Source organism: Haliaeetus leucocephalus, unplaced genomic scaffold (assembly GCF_000737465.1).
Source record: "Haliaeetus leucocephalus isolate CR32 unplaced genomic scaffold, Haliaeetus_leucocephalus-4.0 Scaffold295, whole genome shotgun sequence".
Lineage (NCBI taxonomy): Eukaryota > Metazoa > Chordata > Aves > Accipitriformes > Accipitridae > Haliaeetus > Haliaeetus leucocephalus.
This window is the reverse complement of record NW_010972731.1, coordinates 8,883,446-8,903,365: the sequence shown is the minus strand read 5'-3', so window position 1 is coordinate 8,903,365 and position 19,920 is coordinate 8,883,446. Positions and strand designations below refer to the sequence as shown.

Here is a 19,920-nt window from a genome sequence, read left to right as displayed (position 1 = left end):
GCCAGCAACGCCAGGGGGGGGGGGGGCAGAGCACCCCCAGGTCCACACCGCGGGGCGAGGACACAGCAGCTCTCCCACTGTCGGGAAAAGCAGAGCGAGGATGCTCCCAGGGCTTCCCAACCCCCGGACAGTCCTCAGCTCCACGCCGGGATGCTGCAGCCCCCCACACACCGCTGGGAAGGGTTCAGGGGGGTCCGTCCCTCCCTCCCCCCCCGGCCGCACACGTTTCACCCAGCTCCATCACCCAGCTCGGAGTCAGCCAGCGCCGAATCTGCTCCAACTCCAGATGTTGGTGAAATGCTATAAATAAAGGAGGGGGAAGGGGAGACAGGGCTGGTGGGACGCCAGGCCCACCGAAACACAAGCAGATGTTCCCCTTCCCCGTGGTGCTGGGCTGCACCCATCCGCAGCTGGGGTTGGGGAGAAAGGTGGCAATTCCAGCACCCTGAGGTTCCCCCGGCTGGCGAGACCCCCCCCAGCACCTGCAGAAGGGAGGTAATTCGGAGGTTTTCCACCAGCCAGCCCAGGAATAAATCCTCAGGCAGGACCAGCTCAGTAAACAACCTGCTTCCATTTTTATACAGCCACAACTCTAATTACCACCCGCCCCGTTAGCCGAGGAGGTGTTTCAGCTCTGACACCAGCAGGCAAAAGAGAAAAACCTCGCTTTGTTCTTCCAATACAGACGCAACAGCCTGACCGACGTCTTAAAGCTCGTTGCTTCACAGCATCTCCTGGGCAGTGGCAGCCGCTGCCTCCACATTGCGACAACCAGGAGAAAGTTTCGGGCGCTCCCCGGGAATGAGCCGGGACCGCGGCAGTGCCCACAGCAATCACTGCCCTGAGAGAAAAAGGGGGGCTCAAAACACAGCTGAGCTGCCACGAAATACCTTTTGGTAGAGCTGGTGATCACCCTGAAACAAGCAGAGTTATCTTAAACATCACCGGGAGGAGAAGAGGGCTGCTGCAGGTTCCCGCCGGCGCCGGCACAAACCGTGCCGCGGTGCCACCATCCCTCACCTCAGCGTCAAAGCTTCACCTCCCCACCAACCCAAACTGCCAGGCACCTCGCCCGCTCGTGTGGGCTACCACCCTCAAACGCGAGATCTGGGCTTTCGTAGCTTATTTAAATTGCTTCCATTATTCAAACTGCTCCAATTATTTAAATTGCTCCAGCTGGCTTTGAGTGATAGAAGCATCCCCAAAAATTATTTATTTGTTTTTAAAGGGCAAAAGACACTGAGATTTGCATTCTTTTCCTCAACGGCTGCAGCACTGCTGCCCCCGCATCCTCACGCCAGCCCAGGGGGCTCAGCCAGGCACTGTGTCTCTGCCCCGGGGGGGGCTGCTGGAGGAGCGGGGGCTGCACCGGCACGCACGCCCAGCGCCCTTCGGACGCGTCCCGCCGCTTTCTCTGCCAAGGCGCAGCATAAAGGGAGCGAGCGAGGATGGCAGGCGAGCTGGGAGACAGCCGAGTGATTCCAATTAGCAGTGGAAAGTGTCCAGCCATGGGTACTCAGCAGGACCCACAGCCAAGCTGCAGCTGATATGGTAATTTGGATATTTTCAGTGAGTCTCCAGTCTCCGACGGGTCTGCTGCGGCAGACGGGAGCACCAACTCAGGAGCTGGCTGCGCGGGCTGGGGTGACACCGAGTCCCTGCTCTGCCTTCGCTCGCAGCCCGAGGAGGATTAGTGTGCAATGGGAACGCCGTGCCGGCAGGACGGCTCCTTCCAGCCACGGAGGGGAAGGATGATGCCCACAGCCAGCCACAGTGGGTACCACGCCTCGGCAGGGATCCACCGTCCCCGGAGACACTCGCCCGGAGCCCTGCAGCAGTTTCAGACACAGCAGGGAGGGGGGGACATGGACACGACGTGTGTGGCTTGTCACCGGTGACCCACAGCACCCAGTAGCCCTTTCCAGGGCAATGCAAAAGCAATCAGAAAAAATTAATGAGGTCCTTCTCTGTCCCCTGGCACTGCAGGAACTGCCTGAAGAAGGGGTACGCACCCTGCCTGAGCCACGAACCAAAGCGTCCAGGTCTCCCCCAAGCCCGCTCACCCCAACCTGGTCCCTTCCAGGATGCAAACCCCCCGGGAGAGCGGGGCGGCCGTGCCAGCACCCTGCCACAGAGCCAGACCTCGGCCACGGCCCCAGACACGACAAAAGGTTATTATCCCGAGAAACTGCCGGGCAGGAGAAAACAAGAGCAGGAAGGATGTGAAGGGTGGGGAGGACGCCTGATCTCCAGCCCACGGTGACAGTGCCTGCCAGGCTGGGCTGCCCCACGGGACAGCACAGCTCCTGCCCCCCCTCCCTGGGCACCGCGCACCGGAGCGGGGTGATGGGAAAAGCATTTCACTTAGGGCCTCCCACCCGTCTTTCACCTTTAAACAATTTGCTGCCCAAGAAATTAAGAGCCCGACCTCATCAACCGCTGATGCCCTAAGGTGAGGGGGGTAAGCCTAGATTTGCCCCTCTCCAAAATCCCCGACAGCGTGCCGCAGCTTCGGCCGTGGCATTATGGAAATCCCCGAGCACAAAGGGGTCTCTCAGGAGAGGGGCTGCAGCCAGGGCCACGTCCTGACGAGGACCACGCGTCCCCAGTGGGGACTCCCTGGCTGAGGGTCCCTGACAAGCACATCCCCTGGCGAGGGCGGCTGGCTAATGCCAGGACCCCAGACCTGTCCAGCTCCGTGGGGTCAGTCTGATCCCATCCGCCTTCCTCCCAGCAACGATGCCAAGCTGTCCCCGCTGCTCCTCAGCAATCCTACAGCTGGGGAATTTCTCAGCCACAAGCTGCAAAAAGCAGCTTTTTTTTCTTCCCCCACTCCGCTTTGCTGGCGTTTGAGCAGCCTCAGACAGCGAAGGCACCCGCGCTCTCCCCCGGGCAAGGCTGGAGCCAGGAACAGCAGCCCAGGCTTGGCTGGGAGCAGGGAGCAGCTGGGCCAGCCCAGGGAGAGACGGGGAGGGAGGGAGGACGGAGGAGACCGAAACCGCCACGTGCATGTGTTTTCTTTGAGAGACAACTTTTCCAGCATGAGCTGCCAAAGGAACACGCAATCAGGATACCTGCGAGCTCCCCTGCTCCGGAGGGATCGGCTTGGGGACAATGTGGGGTGGCAGCGTGGGTCCTTGCAGGCTGGGATTTGTCCCAGAAGAGAAACACTGGTTCTCCATTCTGGATGTAAAGGGATCTCATCAGATCTAGACGGATTTGTTTTCCAGTGGGTAGGAGGGAAAGGAGGCAAGGAGCATCGGTCGCTCTGCGCAGGGCTCAAACCACAGCTCGAGCTGCTGGAACAGGGGGAAAAGTCCTTCCCACGCTTGCCATGAACCCCCCCAGCAGGGGAGGGATTGCTGCGGGCAATAGGAAGGCAGCGGGAGATGCTGGGAATGAGCTTCCCTGATCGCACGGTGCTCCCTCCCTCTGCAGGGGCCGAGCCCCAGGGGAGAGACGTGCCCCGCTCTGCAGCACCCCAAATCGGAGGTACAACTGCCACCCACGGCGGCACGTCTCCATGTCCTCAGCGCTGCTCCAAGGACAGGCGATGGATCCCAAATGGAGCCTTGCGCGCAGGGCAGGACCCAAAGCACACCCCGCACGCGAGCTCGCGCTCGCTTGCAGCCAGAGGCTCTGGCCAGAGCCGTGCACCATAAAACCGCTGACCATGCCGTATTAGCCTGCCCTTTAGACTCCTCAGCTTCTCACCGCAGCCAAGCCTTGAGCAATCACCAAATCATTCGTTAACGCTGGCTCCATTCGTTGCCTTTAATAACCCTGGGTCACTAACAGGAATCCAGTTGTACCAGCTTTGTGCTCCCACAGCGACTGGCTTGGCAGGACCAGTGCTGAGGGAAATCCCCCTCCAGATGGTGGGGACTCTCACGCGATGCACCGGGCACCGCGGGGAGTACCGTTCCCTGCCCAGAGAACACCGCACACCCCATGACAGGCAGGGCTCTCCCAGCCACACACCCAGGGAAGGAAAGATATTTTTCTTAAGGGTTGAGGTTGCTCAGCCTCTTAACTCCTGGCTCTCACCCTGCGGGCTGCACGGCCACGCTGCAGTGCCCGTGCCAGGGCTGCGGGACCTGGGGAACACCACCGCAGGACCGCGTAAGCGAACCCCACGTCCCACAGCTGCTTCTTGCCCGCTGTGATCCACGGACCACGGGGGCCAGCACCAACCTGCTCAAACCCACTGAGAGCTGCCCCGAAAGCCTGATTTCTGGGGATAGGGTGCAGTCCCCTGCAGGTCAATAAATAACCTGCAGCCCTGCAGAAAGGTGGCTGTTGGCCGAGATGTCTAAAATGGGATGGGGAAGCCTGTGTTCTGCACCACAGGCCAGCAAGGATGCTGCTCCTGGTCCTCCCCCCGAATCCCTGCAGCCTCCCCTGGCCCTGGAGGAAGAAGTCACGGGTGCTGTATTTAGACTTGCAGAGCCCAATAAAGCACGTGTAAGGTGGGAGACAGATCGCACAAGCCATCGTACCGGCCCTTTGGGGCCAATCTTCTCCCCCTGATCTGCCACCAAACCCACCCTGTGCCCAGACTGGGGCGAGGGGTGCAATGGGCACGGGGCAGGAGGAGCTGGGTGCAGCCCCACAGGTGCTTCAGCCCCGCAGAGCACGCTGCACGCTCACCGCGCACTTGCCGCACGCTCGCTGCACACCTTCCAGCTCCCATCGCTGCACAGCAGCGTTTTGCTGTCCCCAGCATGGGGACGCATCTGTGCCTCCCCAGCCCGGCCCCCACCCGGGGAAGGGGGGAGAACAGGCGCTGCTCTGTGAGCGCCGGGGAGCATTGGGACCAGGGAAGTTCAATAGTTTACTACCAATATTTGTCTTGGCCAGGCGGCACGGCTTGCTGGAGGAAACGGGGCAGGGGGAGGGCTCCAAACATCCTCTGCATTCCTTATAATGAAAGTAAAGCCAGTGCTGTGGCACCCGCGCTTGGGGTTAACCAAATGTAAGGCCTTTTGTATTTAAAAATCCGGCAATAAAATATCCAGGGGTGCAATTTTCCAAAAAGCAGGAGTGAGGGGCCTTGCTCCCAGCCCTCAGCGTGACATGCGAGCTACCCCCTCCTTCCAAAAACCCACAATTCAAAGCTTTTGCACAAAATCTGCCCATGGAGCCAGTCTGGACCCAGCACCCAAAGTCCATGGCTCTGCCTGGGGCTTCCAACCTCCTCCAAATGACTCAACCCTCCTTCCACAGCCACCAATGCAAAATGCTGGCGCCAGCTCCATCCCACAATGCTGCTGGAAAACACGGGATCAATCGGGGATGCAATCGGGGAGCATCAGGGCTCGCTCACTCAGCCTGTACCACTGCGATGCTCAGCTCCAAAAATCACGTTTTAAACACCAGCCTCTGAAAAATGAGAAGACCGCAGAAGATGCCCCTCGCTTGCCAAATGCTGCAGGGAGCTGAGTGCCCTCCCAGCCGCTGCTCCTGGGACGAGGGGCTGGTGTTTATCTCCAGCGGGAACGGCACCTCCATGCTGGGGCAGATAAGGAGGTTCGGAGGCGGCTCTGCCAAAGCCCTGCGCAGCGGCGGGTGGTCCAGGACAAAGTGCGTTTCCGACGCGGTGCGGGAGGACCTCCCGCGATAACCCTCGAGTTCGGCACCAGGCTCCGGCTGCTCCTGCTGATAAACCTTGGGTGAAGGTGGGTGCACGGTGTCAGGCACACTCCGGTGCCGGCTGCGGGGCTCTGAGCACGCTGCGAGCTGTGCTCGTGGGAAGGGCTGAAGAGGACCAGAAAGCTGCAGGGAAAGAAGACACCCCGGCACAGCGCTTGCAAAACCGAAAGATGGATCTGGGTGCCCAGCAAAAACCAGCAGCCGCTCCAAGGAGCGGCATGAAGCAATTTTTATCCCCACATTCAAGCTGTCCCAACCACCCCTCCAGCACGATGCGGGGTCTCCCACGTACCCCATCCCCAGGGCAGACTCAGCCCCCCCGATGTCGGTGGGAGCGCTGCGCTCGTTAACAGCTGCCAGACAAGAGCAGGGAACTCTTCCAGGCAAAGCAGACTATTCACCCCGCTTAGAACTAATTAGGGCTTGTCTTAATTAAATCCTGCTAACCAGGAACAACCCCAGGGCCAGAATTAACAGATTTACCTGGGATGGCCTTTGGCCACTCATAAGGGACTGCGAGCCTGGCACAAGCAAGCCAGCCCCGTGCTGGCCACGGTGGCTGCAGACGTGGCAAGGCAGGAGCTGTCAGGGCTCAGGAAGAGCCACTGGAGACCAGTCCCTGGACAGAACATCACATCACCGGGGATGCCGGTCCAGCCGGGTGGTACAGCCCCAGCCATGAGGGCTGTGGGAAAAGCTGCCACAGCCCGCCAAGGCAGGAGCGGAGGGATTAGCCCTCCCACCACCTTTTGTGCTGCTCGTTTCTTTAAGGGGATTAGTCCCTGTAAATCTGTAAGAGGGTTTAATCACATAACACCACAGGGTGAGTGGCGGGGCTCCCGCCGGGTCCATGCAGGCGGTGAGCCTCACTTAACTGGGTCTGCAGCAGACGGTGATGGAGGGTCCCGGGACCGCATCCCGACACCAACTCACTGCTCCTCCCTGCCCCGCTCCTTTCTCGAGCATCCCTGGCCACGGGGCAGCGCACAGGATGGCTCAGTGTTGGGGCTGGAGACCCCACTGAGGGAGACACCCGCCGCCAGGCAGTCAGAGCCCAAGATGCCCATAAAGCAGCCCCACACACTACTGCGGCACTGGTACCCATAGGGAATCATCTTTCTTACCTTCCCCCGCTCATAAAACTACTTTTGAATTTGGCTTTCACAGACTCACCACTAACAGACATCTACCAGCGGCTTATTTTACCTGGTAACAAACTCTTGCAAGGCTTTAGTGGGAAAAGAGAGACATTTAGCCAACAAACTCCAGCTCGAAGTCTGGTTACGGTTTAAACGTACACAGCAGTGGAACTAAAACACTCAGGAGTCCAGGCAAAAGCTCTAACAAAGTTAGATTGTGATATGGATCTTGCCAGAAATAATTATGTCGACAACTTGGGTTTTAGTTCCTTATTTATAGAGACCTGTGATTCTGGAGAAACCCTTTGCTGATTACGAGTTTAACTTTTTCTCTCTCTCATATCCCAACCTGGAGTCTCCCGACCACTACCTGTAAAATCTCCACACCTAGAGATAGAGCCAAGAACTGGGAGCTAAAACCAGCTCAATTCAGACCTTCATTTATACACCGAGTTCTCGCATAGTGCTGGGTAAATCACTCCACCTCGCAGCCTCAGTCTCTCCAACTGAAGGGCAGGAACGAAGCGCACAGAAGCAATGCCACAGCCATCACATCATACTTGTGTGCTGTTACAGCTGCCATCAGTAAAGGGATGTCACCTTATGGATTAAAAGGAGCTCTTTAAAACCTTGTTTGGAAGTCAGGTGTGCCCAGCCAGCAGCTCGACACCCTGGCCCCTTCCGACCTGGGAATGCACGCCGTAAGTCAGAATGTGCACGGCACCTTTGCTCCATGTGTTTCCGCTTCCCACGAGCAATGCCGTAACGCCGGCACCTTCTCCCCTGGGTGGGAGCAGCCCTGTGCCCGGAGGGGCTGGGCAGGAGGAGGTGGGATTCACCCAGACCCGCAGCATCACCTGCAGCAGTGCCAGGTCCGGGGTCAAACTCCTGGAAATGTTTTATCCAGCCACACTGCACAGTGGCACCAGGGACAGTCCTGGATAGATAGCTGGAAACATGCAGTCTGTCCCCTCCTCCACAACTCATTTGGATTTTGGGAATAAATAGAGAATCAAAAAAAAAACCCAACCAAACCCAATATTGTTTTAAGGTTTTTTCCACCGTGACAAGACCATGAGCCCGACTAGCCTGGAGAAACTCTGAGGGATGGAGCAAAGTCACAGCAGAGGCTCTGTGCAGCTGCCAGGGCACATGCAGAAGGCCCTGATTCTGCCAAAAGATTTTTAATTTATTTGAAACCATTTAATATTCTTACTATTGAACAGAACCATTAACCAGCTGGCAAGCAGCCCACTTTTAAGTGGGGCTGTTATTAAAGCAAGCTGCTCAAGCGCATCCCTGTGAGCAGAGGGGGCTGGGACTGGCTGTGCCGGAGCAAGCTGCATTTTGAATGGCTCCCATTTAATATCAGTTTTCAAATCATTTTGAGGGAAAGCCTTTGATTACTCGAGGATGCAGAAAGGAACATCACCGGCTGGACCACATGCAGCATCTCTTCATGTCAGCAGCATCACTCCTCTGCAGCCAGGCAATGGGCTGGGATGCAAACACCCACCCACGCTCCTGCCCCCCTCCCAGGAAGGTGGGGGGTCCGAGGGGTGACCCCACTGTCCCCTCGCAGGACCGGGTGTCCCTTGGGAGCGCATGGCCCCAGGAACAAAGGCTCTTGGCAGGGCGCAGCTCCTCCCGATGCTAATCCGCCTCCTGCCTCCCGCTCCCTTCCACTTTGCTTTGTGTTTCACTAAAAATATCGCAGTGGAGGAAGTTTCTGCTGCGGGGTGGATGCTCTCCTCCCCGGGAGGGGCTTCCTGCGCTGCCCCGGCACAAAAATAACCCCCCAGCCGAGCTCTGCCGCAGGACCCGCTGCCCACACGGAGCCTGGGCAGGCGAGCTGCGGCCAGGGGATGCCCGCTCAGCTCCCTCATCTGTCCCCGCAGCCCACCCGCAGCTCCCGGGTGGTTTGGGTGATGGGACACAGCCACAGTCCACGTGAAAGGAAGCGTTTTCCATTCAAACCCCCTTCCCACAGCACTGGGAGGATGCAAGTATGCGAGACCTGGGGGGGTCGGAAGCCAGGGCTGACCCTGCCGTGCTCCAGCATAGCGAGCAACACTCTGTTTTCTTTACCTTACAACACCGTAAGTGTCCCATCTCGTATCTGGATTGCATCCAGCAGGACGAGGCTCAGATCCCTGCCGGCACCTCCTCCGAGTGCTGCGGCAATACCCACCCCACGCTGCTCCTCCGCGGGCTCATCACCACCCGAGCCGAGGCTCCAGCAAACCCCGCTGCAGACGGCGGCACTGCGATGCCAGCCCCAAACTGATACCAAAAGCCAACGAACAAAAACTCAGAAGTTAACAGATTGCCGATGCACAAGGAGCGAGCAGATGGGACCGCATGGGGAACGAGGCTGGGGCTGCCCCGGTCCCAGCGTGGGAACCTGCAACGCTATGGGATGCAGAGCCCCCCCCAGCCCCTCAAGCAGCACAGATCCCACTGCTCCCAGTCACCCGCACACCATGGGAGGCAGAGGCGCAACCAGCTCCTGAAACACCTCAATGCTCACGCAAAGGGGTCTCTGCAAAACCAGGTCCTACTCCTTCTAACCAAGCGCCAAGTCGCTGGGCTGTCAGAGTGACCAACAGTCTGAAAAATCAGGTATTTTTATCCATTTAGCCTATCGCTGCCTGCGCAGGAAAGGGCCAGCCTCCCAGGAAAGCAAAATATTCCAGGCTCCTCCGAGCAAAGCTCACGGTGCGGCACAGCCTCCTATGGCCTGGATCGGCACGGGCCACCACCCCGCCAGGCCAGGGGAAAGCATCCTGCCGCTGTCCCCAGAGAGGACACCTCCAGCTGCCATGTCCCCTAAGATGCTCCGTCCCCAAGATGCTGCGGGCTGGAGCTGCTCCAGAGCCCACCTGCGGTCCCAGCACCGACTCTGCCCAGCCCCGTGACACACGACGCCGGCGAGCCCGGTGCTATCAATAATGCAGCGGGGTCAGCGCCGGCACAGACCCGCCGGCTTCCCCGCATGCCGGCTGAACCGCTGCCTCTGGGACAGGATTGAAGCGCTAATCCCAAAAACAAGCTCAGCTTTGCCGCCGCTCCTCAACTGAGCTCCTGCAGTAACCAGAGCCCTCGCCATCCCTGTACAGCCCAGCACCCGCTGCAACGCTGCCCTTTGCGGGGAGGCAGGGGATCTCTGGCCCTGCCGTCCCGCTTCCCAGCTCCCCACAGGCATCTTCCCTTCCCCAGGAGGGATGCGGGAAGCCGTGCTCCCATCCCATGCTCTCAGCCGGGCACAGCAGAGCAGCAACCTGTGCTCCCAGCAGCCCTGGTGCAGCTCCATGCTGTGGGTGAAGAAGCAGCTTTGCAACGTGTTTTTTAAGCAGACAAAACACAGAGCACACACGGTGATGAATCCCTGCCCCGACAGGGCACGTACATGGCTTCCTTTTGGCTTTGCCCTTTCAGACCCACAGCGAGAGCTGCCGGGCTGGCAGCATCCACAAAAATAGCTGCTGTGGGAAGGGCAGGGAATGCTGCAGGGACATGGCCACAGCTCCTCGGGCTCTGTGCCGGAGGGCTTCCCCAAGCCTCTGCCTGCACAGTGGGAACCTCACCCAGGCTGTACCGGGGACGAGCTTTGCCATCCTCCCCGATCACCCTCTCCCCACAGGTCTGAGCCTGCCACCGGGGCCCAGGGAGCACAGGATGCTGCAGGGAATTGCTTTAATATAAACCATGCATTTATTTGGTGTTGGGGTTTTTTTTCTTTTTTTTTTTAATCGCATAATTACTGCAGACATTTCTGCTCATGTTAGGTTTTATTACATCTTTGTGGTTATTCTACAAGCCCTAAATTTTGGGCCTCAACTGAGTTGGCAAAGTTCTCTGAAAACATCTGTCCCGAGTTACTGCCCCTCCAGCACTCCAGCAGAAAGCTGGCGGCTGAAGATGTTGCAATGCAGAGTTTTATTTGCAACAGAAAAAGTTCTTATTCCTGACCCAAACAGTAGTGTAAATATTTACTGCCTCGATGTCAGCGCTGGCCCCACACCTGTGGGTCTCAAAAGGCACCCAGGCGCTCATCCATTCTCCTCCAGAAAACTGCACGTCTGTCCCCAGGCACATCAGCTCCTCTCAAGCACAGGCCGGTGGCACACAGGAGGCTCAACGCCTGCTCCCTGTCGTGACAAAGAGCCAGCCACAGACCCCCGTGTCGGCGGAGGGACACCCGTTCTCCTGCTGTTTGCAGGTTTTGCCAGCAGCAATGCTAAGGTGATGCTGTCGCTCCCCGAGCGGGGGACAATTAACAACCGGCTACTAATCCCCCTACATTAAAATTCCCAGACCCAACAGGCCGCTTGAATCCAGCAGCTACAAGATGTGCATTTGCTTCCCGAAAGATAAATGCCAGTTGTAAAGGTCCCTTTGCACACCCACCCCCTGCAGTCGTGCTTTAGTGCAACCGGAGCAGCGATGGAGGGCAACTGCATCACCCCGAACACATCTTGGTGGCTTGACCATTGTTCTTGTTTCTCCTACAAACACACCTGGAGAAAGCAGCGAGGCAGCGAGTCCCAAGGACACCCCTAACGTGGCTCACTGAGCCTGCGTGGCCATAACGGGGGGGTCAACAGCACATCCCTCCCACTGCGCAACTGGAGCAGGGACAGCCGAGCCACGGCTCCTGCCTGCAAAGGTGCTGCCAGCCCCGGGCCACGCTGCCTGTGCACCACGAACACCCCCGGGACGGCCGGCAGCACCGCTCAGCACCAGCCCAGCCCCACAGCACGCCTGCCTTTTTACATGCCGTTAGCCCAGGCATTTAATTAACAGCCACCGTCAGCTCACCCCGCTGTCCCAAAGGCACCTTTGCAATAAAAGCAGCTCGCCACCAGGCACCCAGCACCCAAAGCAGCCCCTGCCACGCTGAGACCCCCTCACCCTCCAGCACAGCCCTGCCTGCTACCTCCGAACCTCCCAGGGGACTCGACGCCGGGTGCCGGGCAAGGCAGAGCCAGAGTCCTGAGGAAAAGCAGAAAACAGCCCGGTGGCCACGAGAACATATTTGGGACAGGGGGAATACGTGGCGTGGGGGCACGTGCCCTGCTGCTTCCCCTTCCAGGGGACACGGCGTGGGGCAGGCAGCAAGTGGGCAAATCCCCCCACTGGGTGCAGTGCCGTGGGATGGGGAAAGGCAGACCCTGCTCCTCTTGCCACCACGGCCACGCAGGGCACGCGTCCCCAGGGTGCCGGGGATGGCAGCCAGCCCTGCTGACCTGCTCTCGGGGCCAGGCAGCCTGATTTTAAATACGTGCTGAATTATTCATGGCATGACCGTGGTTCCTGGAGCACAAGGTCCTGGACGCCAGGTCTCTGCCGGGGGTGCGCGTTGACCTCCCCACCCACGGCAGCTCGCCCAGAGGGGTCACTCCTGGGGCAGCACGGGGGAGGCTGGCAGGGCTGTGCCCACCCTGCCTGCCACATCGCCTCCCTGCTGCCCACTGCTACGGCCACCAGATTTCCCTCCTCTTTCAGTTGCTCCTCGCTTCGGGCTGCACTGAAAAACCTGGCCTCGAATCAAGGAAAACTGCAGCCTTTACATAAACAAATGCTGCTCAAAAAAATGCTGCTTCCCTGGGAGCAGCCCGGAGCATCGGCACCAGTTCCTACAGGGGTAGGCTGGGGCCGAGGGTCTGCAGGGGGAAGGGAGCTGCCTTTTCTCCTCCTTCACTGAACGCCTCCAGGGAAGCTACACAAAAGACCCAAGCACTGCCAGCCCAAGCCCAGTTTCTCCCAGTGCCACCCAGCTCAGAGCCTGGTCCCCTCCAAACCTGGTTGGGGACGAGTCTCTGACTGGACCCCAGCTGCCACAGCCCTGCCGCAGGGACAGAAATCTCCCAAACAGCCCCCGCATTCGGGAGCTGCTCACACCACGTGGGCCCAGCGCCAGCGATCTGCAGGATTCGGCTCAGGCTAGAGCTGCCCCAGGCAGGGACACGGCACTGAAGGGCTGAGCACTGCAGGAACCGGGGTTCACCATTGCTCCCCTGGCCTCTAGCCATTTTGGACCTAGGCAGAGAGCCACCATCACCCAGACCAAGAGCCTGGAGAAGCTCTTACCACCTTGAAGCAAGCGGGACAGCAAGGCATGGGAGCAGGACGCAGGTCCTGCTGCTCCGGCCACCCCTGACCTCGTACCACGGTCACTCATGGTCCCAGCACGGAGAAGTGACCTTGGCCAGGAAAGCCTGAAGAGCTGGGCGCTGCAAAGCTCAGCAGAAGCAAACCAGCCGCTGACCCAAGGCTCTGCAGATACCCAACACGCTCAGCACTGCCCAGCTCAGCAGCCCCTGTCCCCAACCCCACACGATGGGCATCACCCCCAGAGTCAATTCCCTTCATCCAGCTCAGGTTCTGCCACACGCCGGCTCTGGCACAGCAAGCACCAAATGCCCCAGCCACGCTGCCCCAGGCGAAGCCACCGGCCAAGCCCCCAGCCCCTCTGAGGGGGAGCGTGGGTGCTTCTCCCCCCTTGCACCCCAGCCCTGCCTGGCTCTCCCCGTCCCACCCTCTCCTTGGAGGAGCCGAAACCCAAAGACCGGAAAGGACCGTCCTGTTCCCCTCGCCTGACTTCCCGTCAGCACACACTGTTGGATTGCACCCAGCAAACGAAACAGAGACAGGATAGGAAATCCCCAGCTTGGAGAGATGCCCCCAGCCATGCCCCCCCACCCCAGAACAGCTCCTCTCCCACCAACCACCCCAGGGGTGACGAGCTCCCCACTGCACCTACCCCCATGGGAAATGCATCCATCATCATCACACAGACCTTCAAACAGCTTCAAAACATGCAATAAGTTAAAAAAAAAAATACTGCCTCCTATCCTGCCCCTGCCAGCCCCAGGGAAGGGGGATCCTCCTCTGCAAGATGCCAAAGCGCTCCAGAGGGAAGGATCGGAGGCGAGACCCCCTCCTTACCGCTGGAGATGCACATGCCTCCTGCCTCGTACCACCACCACCCCTTACCTGCGCGGGGGAATTTCTTCAGCTGTTTCCCCACGGGGGCTCCCGAGGACACAAAGCTTTCTTGATTTTCCCACCCATGTCCTCCTGGCAGCCCCACGACCACTTCTGGGCCAGCATCCAGCCACCACCCCACCTCTGAGGGGGCAGAGGCTGACCAGGAGCCCTTGCAAGCTCCCTGGGGAGGAGGAGGAGGAGGAAGAAGAGTGCACCCACGGCACCTCCGCACTCGAGGAGGTGGCTGAGCACCACTGCTCCCTGCCTGGCAGCACAGACCAGCAAGCATGGGGGGGGCTGCAGAGCAGGGACGTGGAAGGGAAGGGGACAGGCAGCTGCAGAGAGGTGACAGAGTCACCGGCTCGGCCACACGACATCCACACTGTTCCTGCCACGTTCACACCCTGAGCAAGGGCAGCGCCGGGACTGAACCCCGCTATCTGCCGAGAGCAAGGCTGCGCCGTCTCCGCCAGCCCGGCCCCAGCAGCAAGGCAGCCATGGAAATTGGACGTTTTCCACCCCAAATTCTTTCCTTTTTGGAAAGGAGTTTACCAATAAAAGGCACTTACTGCAGAATCACAGTCCAGACCCAGGCCACTTGAAAAAGAGCTAATTTCCTTCCTATTTAAGCAAAAAGCTGAGAACACATTTGCCCCAGATGTTCCCTCCCTCCTGCAAATAATGGAGGGGAGAGAAGCTCATTCACGAGCTCCAGCTTCGCCGCGTCCCTAGTCTGTGCAGCCTGTCCCCACGGGTGAGTGAGAGCCAGGCTGGGATGCCAACCTCAGCCGAGGCACCATGGGGGTCACTCGTCCCCAGGGCTGATGACTCGCCCCCCCGAACCCCCTCTGTGCCAGCCCCCGGGGCTCAGGAGACCCTCGAGGGGCACAGGAGGGGAGAGCAGCAGTGCAGCCCCCAGCAGCCGATGCTGCTTCGAGCAAGAGCGAATGAGGCCGAGGGGCAGCTGGCCCTCTGCTTTGGGACACAGTGGGGTCCCCAAAGCGGACAGCCACGTGCAGAAGGTTTTTCTCCAATGGGAAGCAAGCCAGGCTTGCAGAGGGAGGTGCTCCCAGCGCGGCTGCACCCACTCCCCGGCTCTGCACTCACCTTCCTGCTGCCGTGCGAGGAGAAGCTGTGCGAATGCCGCTGGAGGCTGCCCCCACTCAGATCCAGCTGCGGCTTCCAGACCTCCCCGTTGTCGCTGCCCACCGACTTGGTGGGCGAGACGCCGGAGTTCAGCAGGATCCCACCGTGCACCATCTCCTCCGTGCACGTCAGGCGCAGGCTGCACAGGTACTCGTCCGTCTCCTTGTCCACCACAAGCAAGCGGGTCTCCGTCTCCACGGCTTTGATGCGCTGCACAACCTAGAAAGGAGGAAAACAACTGAGCAGAAACCCAGGCACCTCCTGGTTGTGGCAGGAGCTGGACCCAAGGACCATCAACTCCCCAACACTCTCCCGCAGCTTCGGACTTGCTGCAGGGTGCAAGTTTTGCTGTCACTTCCAGCTATCGGTGATGGGGGAGAAGGGCAGAGCGTGGCTTTGGGGGACCCCCAGGATGAAGCATCTGTTGCCTGCAGCCTCAGGTGATGATGGTGATGGCTCTTTCCACCCCATGCCCTGCAACCGACCTGACCGCTCTGCCCAGGGCCACTGCACAGACCACCCAGGATCACCCACTCTGCTCAGACAGGAGCTTTCCCAGAGGCTGCTTCACTGCCCCCGAGCATCAAAAACCCTGCTGCCTGGTTTTGTGCCTTAGAGGGTCAACATAATCTGTCCCACCAAGCAAACCATCTTGCACACCCTCATTTCCTTGACCTGTGGTGACTTTCTCTCCCAATACCCAGGGCAGGGTGGAAATCTGGGGAGCACAGGGAGGCACCAAGCACCCACGCAGGCATTCACTGGCTGGGCTGCCTTTGCTGGGTGCTCCCCACCCTACCGGTGTACAGCTACCCCCCACCCTGGGTGGATTTATGAAGGAAACAACCCAATCCGCACATTCATCCCCAGTCTGTGCTAGGAGCCAGCAGAGATAAGGGAAGCCGGTGTTGGGAGCGGGAGATGGGCCGGTCTCTCCTGGGATCCAGCTCCAGGCAGTGCTGAATGGGGACCATTGTCCTGCTCCTGCCCGGCTCCTTCGCAGGGATCGGTGACTGGCAGAGGCTCTGAAAAGAGCTCGCCGTGTCGGCGCGGTGGGGAGAGCCGGGAGGACCCGATCCCAGCCACGGCCAGGCAGGCGGGTAAATCACACCAGGGCAGGCTGTGATGGAAACGGGGCAAATCCAGGACATGCACAGGAGCGGGATAAAGGGAAACTGCCTCCAGAATCCCTGCCAGCAGCCACAGAGCGCTGGCTCTGCTGGGCCACCTCCTCCCTGCACAGGCCTTCATCCCAAGGAGGAAGAGGAGGAGGGGTGGTATCACTGGCAATGCTGCTCAGCAGCCATCCCCAGCCATGAGGTGGCCCTGAAGACCACAGACCCATGACCCCCCCCCAGGGTGTGCCGGGAAACCCCCAAAGCAGCACTGGGCTTCCTTACAGAGCTCCTGCTCTGATCTAGGTCACACCGGCCAGACACACTGCAACCACCAAGGTTGTAAGTGACAAACGAGCCTAATGCGCAATTAGCTAGCATTTATTTACTTCCCTGCAAGCTCCATTCAAGGTCAACAGAGCCAGTATCTGCAAACGAAAAAAACAACCAGCAAGAAATTTATAGACTGCAGACAAGGTGGCTTGTCCTGAACCAACTAATCTGCTGCAGGGTTCGTCTCCACGTGCCGCGTCGGGCAGCAGCGTGCCCAGGGCTCCCATCCATAACCGGCCTGAAGGATGCTATTCCATCAAGCCCCAGAAAATCCATCTGCTCCCTTTCAGATCTATTTACATGCGACATCAGACAGCGCTGCCGATACTGGCAAGGGAGTGCCTGTGTGAGGCCACTTCTCCCCAAAGGGACCTGGGAGCAGGCAGCCGACGTGCAGTGGTTGCAGGAGATGCAGACGAGCAATACCTGCGGGGAGCATGCAGGAGAAGCATGCTGGGTCCCAAACAGCGACATTCCCCCAGACCCTGCAATTTGGGTGCCCCAGGCATTAGGGCAGCACAGTTAATCACTGGCAGGGAGGAGGGTCACGCAGACCACAACAAAACATAGAGGGACCACCGAAGCACCCTGACCTGCTGCGGTGCTGCAGGGCAGGATGGGTGAGCTGCCCTCCCAACTGGCAGGGAACGGTGCTGGGGCTCAGCCCGCTGCCAAGCTCCCCAACAGCCACGGCAAGAGCAACGATGGAGCAAGCGTCCCCTCAGCCCCACATGCCCCAGAGCGCCAGGGGCTGAGCCAGGCAGGGATGGAGAGCGGGCACAGAGCAGCCCCTCGCCCTCTCCCCGATAGCAGGGACGAGCAGAAGGGGCATTCCATGACAAGCTCCCCAAGCAGCAAGTCGGTTTGGGGACAGAGCAGCGAGGTGGAAGGCAAAGCAGCAGCCAGGCACACGGCGAGGTCCTACCCGACACGGGCAGAGCCTGGCACCCTACCCGTTTCCGAGCCATGGTCACAGGCTTGAGTCTGCAGCTTTTCTGAAGACGACACAGCCTCGCCTGCGCATCTGGCGCCTGGGGACCTTCTCAGCACCGGTCCCAGCCGCATGATTTCCGCAGCTCCACCCAAAAAGACCTTCACCCCTGGCTACACCAGCACCAGCCCAGCAGAGCCGGCCCGGACCCTTCCACCCTTGCCAAACACCAGCTGCCCAACAGGGAGACTCATGGTGTCACCAGGAACAGCTCAGTTCATCCCTCCTGCTCCAAAAGGGACACCTCTGCCTGTGCACTGCGCTGCCAGCCTCAGCAAGGACCTGGAGAGGCTTTCCTCGCTGCGCTGCCCAGCCAGGCAAGGAACCGAGGAGCCAGGATGCAATTTTGCATCCAAGACATGAAACGCCCTGAGAACACGTTCTGCCTTCACTCTTTGGGTAAGGCCAGGAAAAAACAGAGAACAAAGACACAAATGCCGCCAGCTTCAGCTCGAAACACAGTTACACCCAAACAGCAAGGCCTTGTTTGCTGCGGGCTCTGTCCCACCACAGCTTCAGATGCACAAGGAGAAGTGTTACTTATTCAAGGTCGGGGACCTCAGCAGCACAAGGAGGAGAGGCCACAAACTGGCTGCTTTAACGCATTGGCAGGAGCCAGCATCTGACTCGCCATGGCATCGCCCTTCCCACAGTCCATCAGTGCTGGGGTGGTTTTTTTTGGGGTGGGGGGAAGGTTCTTGCTGTATGGAGGCAGGAGAAAGGGCAATCCCAGAGCATGTCCTGGGGCAGGGCTGCTCCTGCTCCCACCACTCATGCCATCACAGCAGGAACGCAGCACAGCGGTGAGCTCCACGACACCCCGGACGGGACACTCCATCCCATTCACTGCTCTGCAGCAGGGAGCGAGTGCCAGGGCTTCATCCTGCCTCCACCAGCAGAAAATGGAAGACAGGAAAATTTCTCCCATTTCACTTGACCTACTGGAAAACTCCCACACATTTCAAAGACACAGCTGGCTGTCTCAGCTCTGCTATCGCCCATCCCCAGCATCCCAGTTTCAGCAGGGAGTTCTGTTGGCTTCCAATATGACGCGGCTCCTTACAGGAACACAGTCCTCCTTTCTGCCCAGCCAGATCAAAATGTGGATCCTCCTTCAAGGGTTTTGAAATCACATTCAAGACAAACTTTAACTTTTACACAGCTGGCTCAGATCATCAAAACAGGCTCAATTAGCCATGAAAACCCACCAAGACCCCAGAGAGGAGTCCACAAAGGCTTTACTGGAACCACCTGGAAGGCTCTGCCTCACCTTCAGCAAAGCAACATCCACACGTGGTGGGTGAAGCCCAGGAATCCACAACCCCCCAAAACTCTGCCAGGTCCACAAGCTACACGAGGCACATCCCTGATAAAGGGCTGGCAGCAGGGCCCGGCCATATGTTTTAAGTTACTAAAGCACTAAACCCTGCAGAACCCCGCGAGCCATTAGGCAAATGGGCACAGTGGGCACTGTGCCTCTGCCAGGCTCTGCGTCTGCGGTGAGACAGGAGCAGCTTGAGTCTCGTTGCTTGTTTTTTTGGACTAAACTGTTTAACAAATACAAGTTTTAGTTTTATAAGCAGAAAATGACACAGCCCAAAGCATGCAGCTTCTGTTACAGAGCTGAGAAACAGCTTACTCAGACCCCCCCCCCCCCTCACAGCTGTGGTCTAATAACAGCCATTATTTCTCTACAAGCCCTATCTCACTTAAACCAGTCGAACTGCTGAACATCTGCAGAGCTTTATCAGTAGATTTTAAGGCATCCTTATACACTCTGGGCTGCAGAAGCAGGAGCAGCTTGCCCAAAGTGGCCGAAGAAACCCATAGCAGAGGCAGAAATAAAGCCCAGGTCTCCCCATTCCTTTCCACCACAGGTTGCATAACGCAGCGGTGCCCTGCCCATACCGAAACACCTTCGCCTTTCCCACCTTTACACAATTACAACATCCTTTCCCCAGCAGCGAGACAGCCCGCGCCACGCAACCGTTCCCTTCGGAACTCAGCACACAAAGCAGCCCAGGCCTAGGATTTTGGGGGGGGGGCACCCACCCCAACAGCCTCCAGCACTGGCCAGGCCAAGGATGCTCGGGCACAGCTATTTTGGGAGAAAGCCACCCCTCTCTAGCCCACCCCAGGGAGGCCGGAGCCGGGCAAAGCCAAGCTGGTGGGGCGGCTCAAACCCGGGGTGCTCGGTCCCTGGGGGGCTCTGGGGGGGGTGTCTGCCTGCCCTGCCCGCCCCTCGCCCACCCCCTGCCCGTACCTGGTGGTGCGTCTCCTGCTCCACGTTGAGCCCGTTCACCTCGACCACCCGGTCCCCGGCGCGCAGCCCCGCCGCCTCGGCCGGCGAACCGGGTTCCACTTTCCGGATGAACTGCCCGCTCTTGCCCTTCTCGCCGTGCAGGTGGAAGCCGTAGCCGCTCTCCCCTTTCAACATGCGGCACAGCCGCGGCTTCAGCTGGTCCTTGGCCATGGCCGAGCGCAGCGGAACGGAGGCGGCTGGCGGGCGAGTGGGGGCGGCCGCGGGGCCCCTTTTATGCGCGGCCCGGGA

General features: G+C 59.2%; 1 protein-coding gene across 1 annotated transcript in view; it reads right to left on the bottom strand.

Annotated features, from left to right (window-relative positions):
- SLC9A3R2 (solute carrier family 9, subfamily A (NHE3, cation proton antiporter 3), member 3 regulator 2) overlaps positions 1-19,862 on the bottom strand; it is a 40,690-nt gene extending 20,828 nt beyond the window's left edge. Inside the window, exons 1-2 of the mRNA XM_010570467.1 lie at positions 19,633-19,862; positions 14,892-15,149 (exon numbers count right to left, since the gene is read on the bottom strand). Coding sequence (XP_010568769.1) covers positions 14,892-15,149; positions 19,633-19,842 — 468 coding nt within the window. The 5' untranslated portion in view covers positions 19,843-19,862. The remainder of the gene's footprint in view (positions 1-14,891; positions 15,150-19,632) is intronic.
- Between the last annotated feature and the right edge of the window lie 58 nt (positions 19,863-19,920).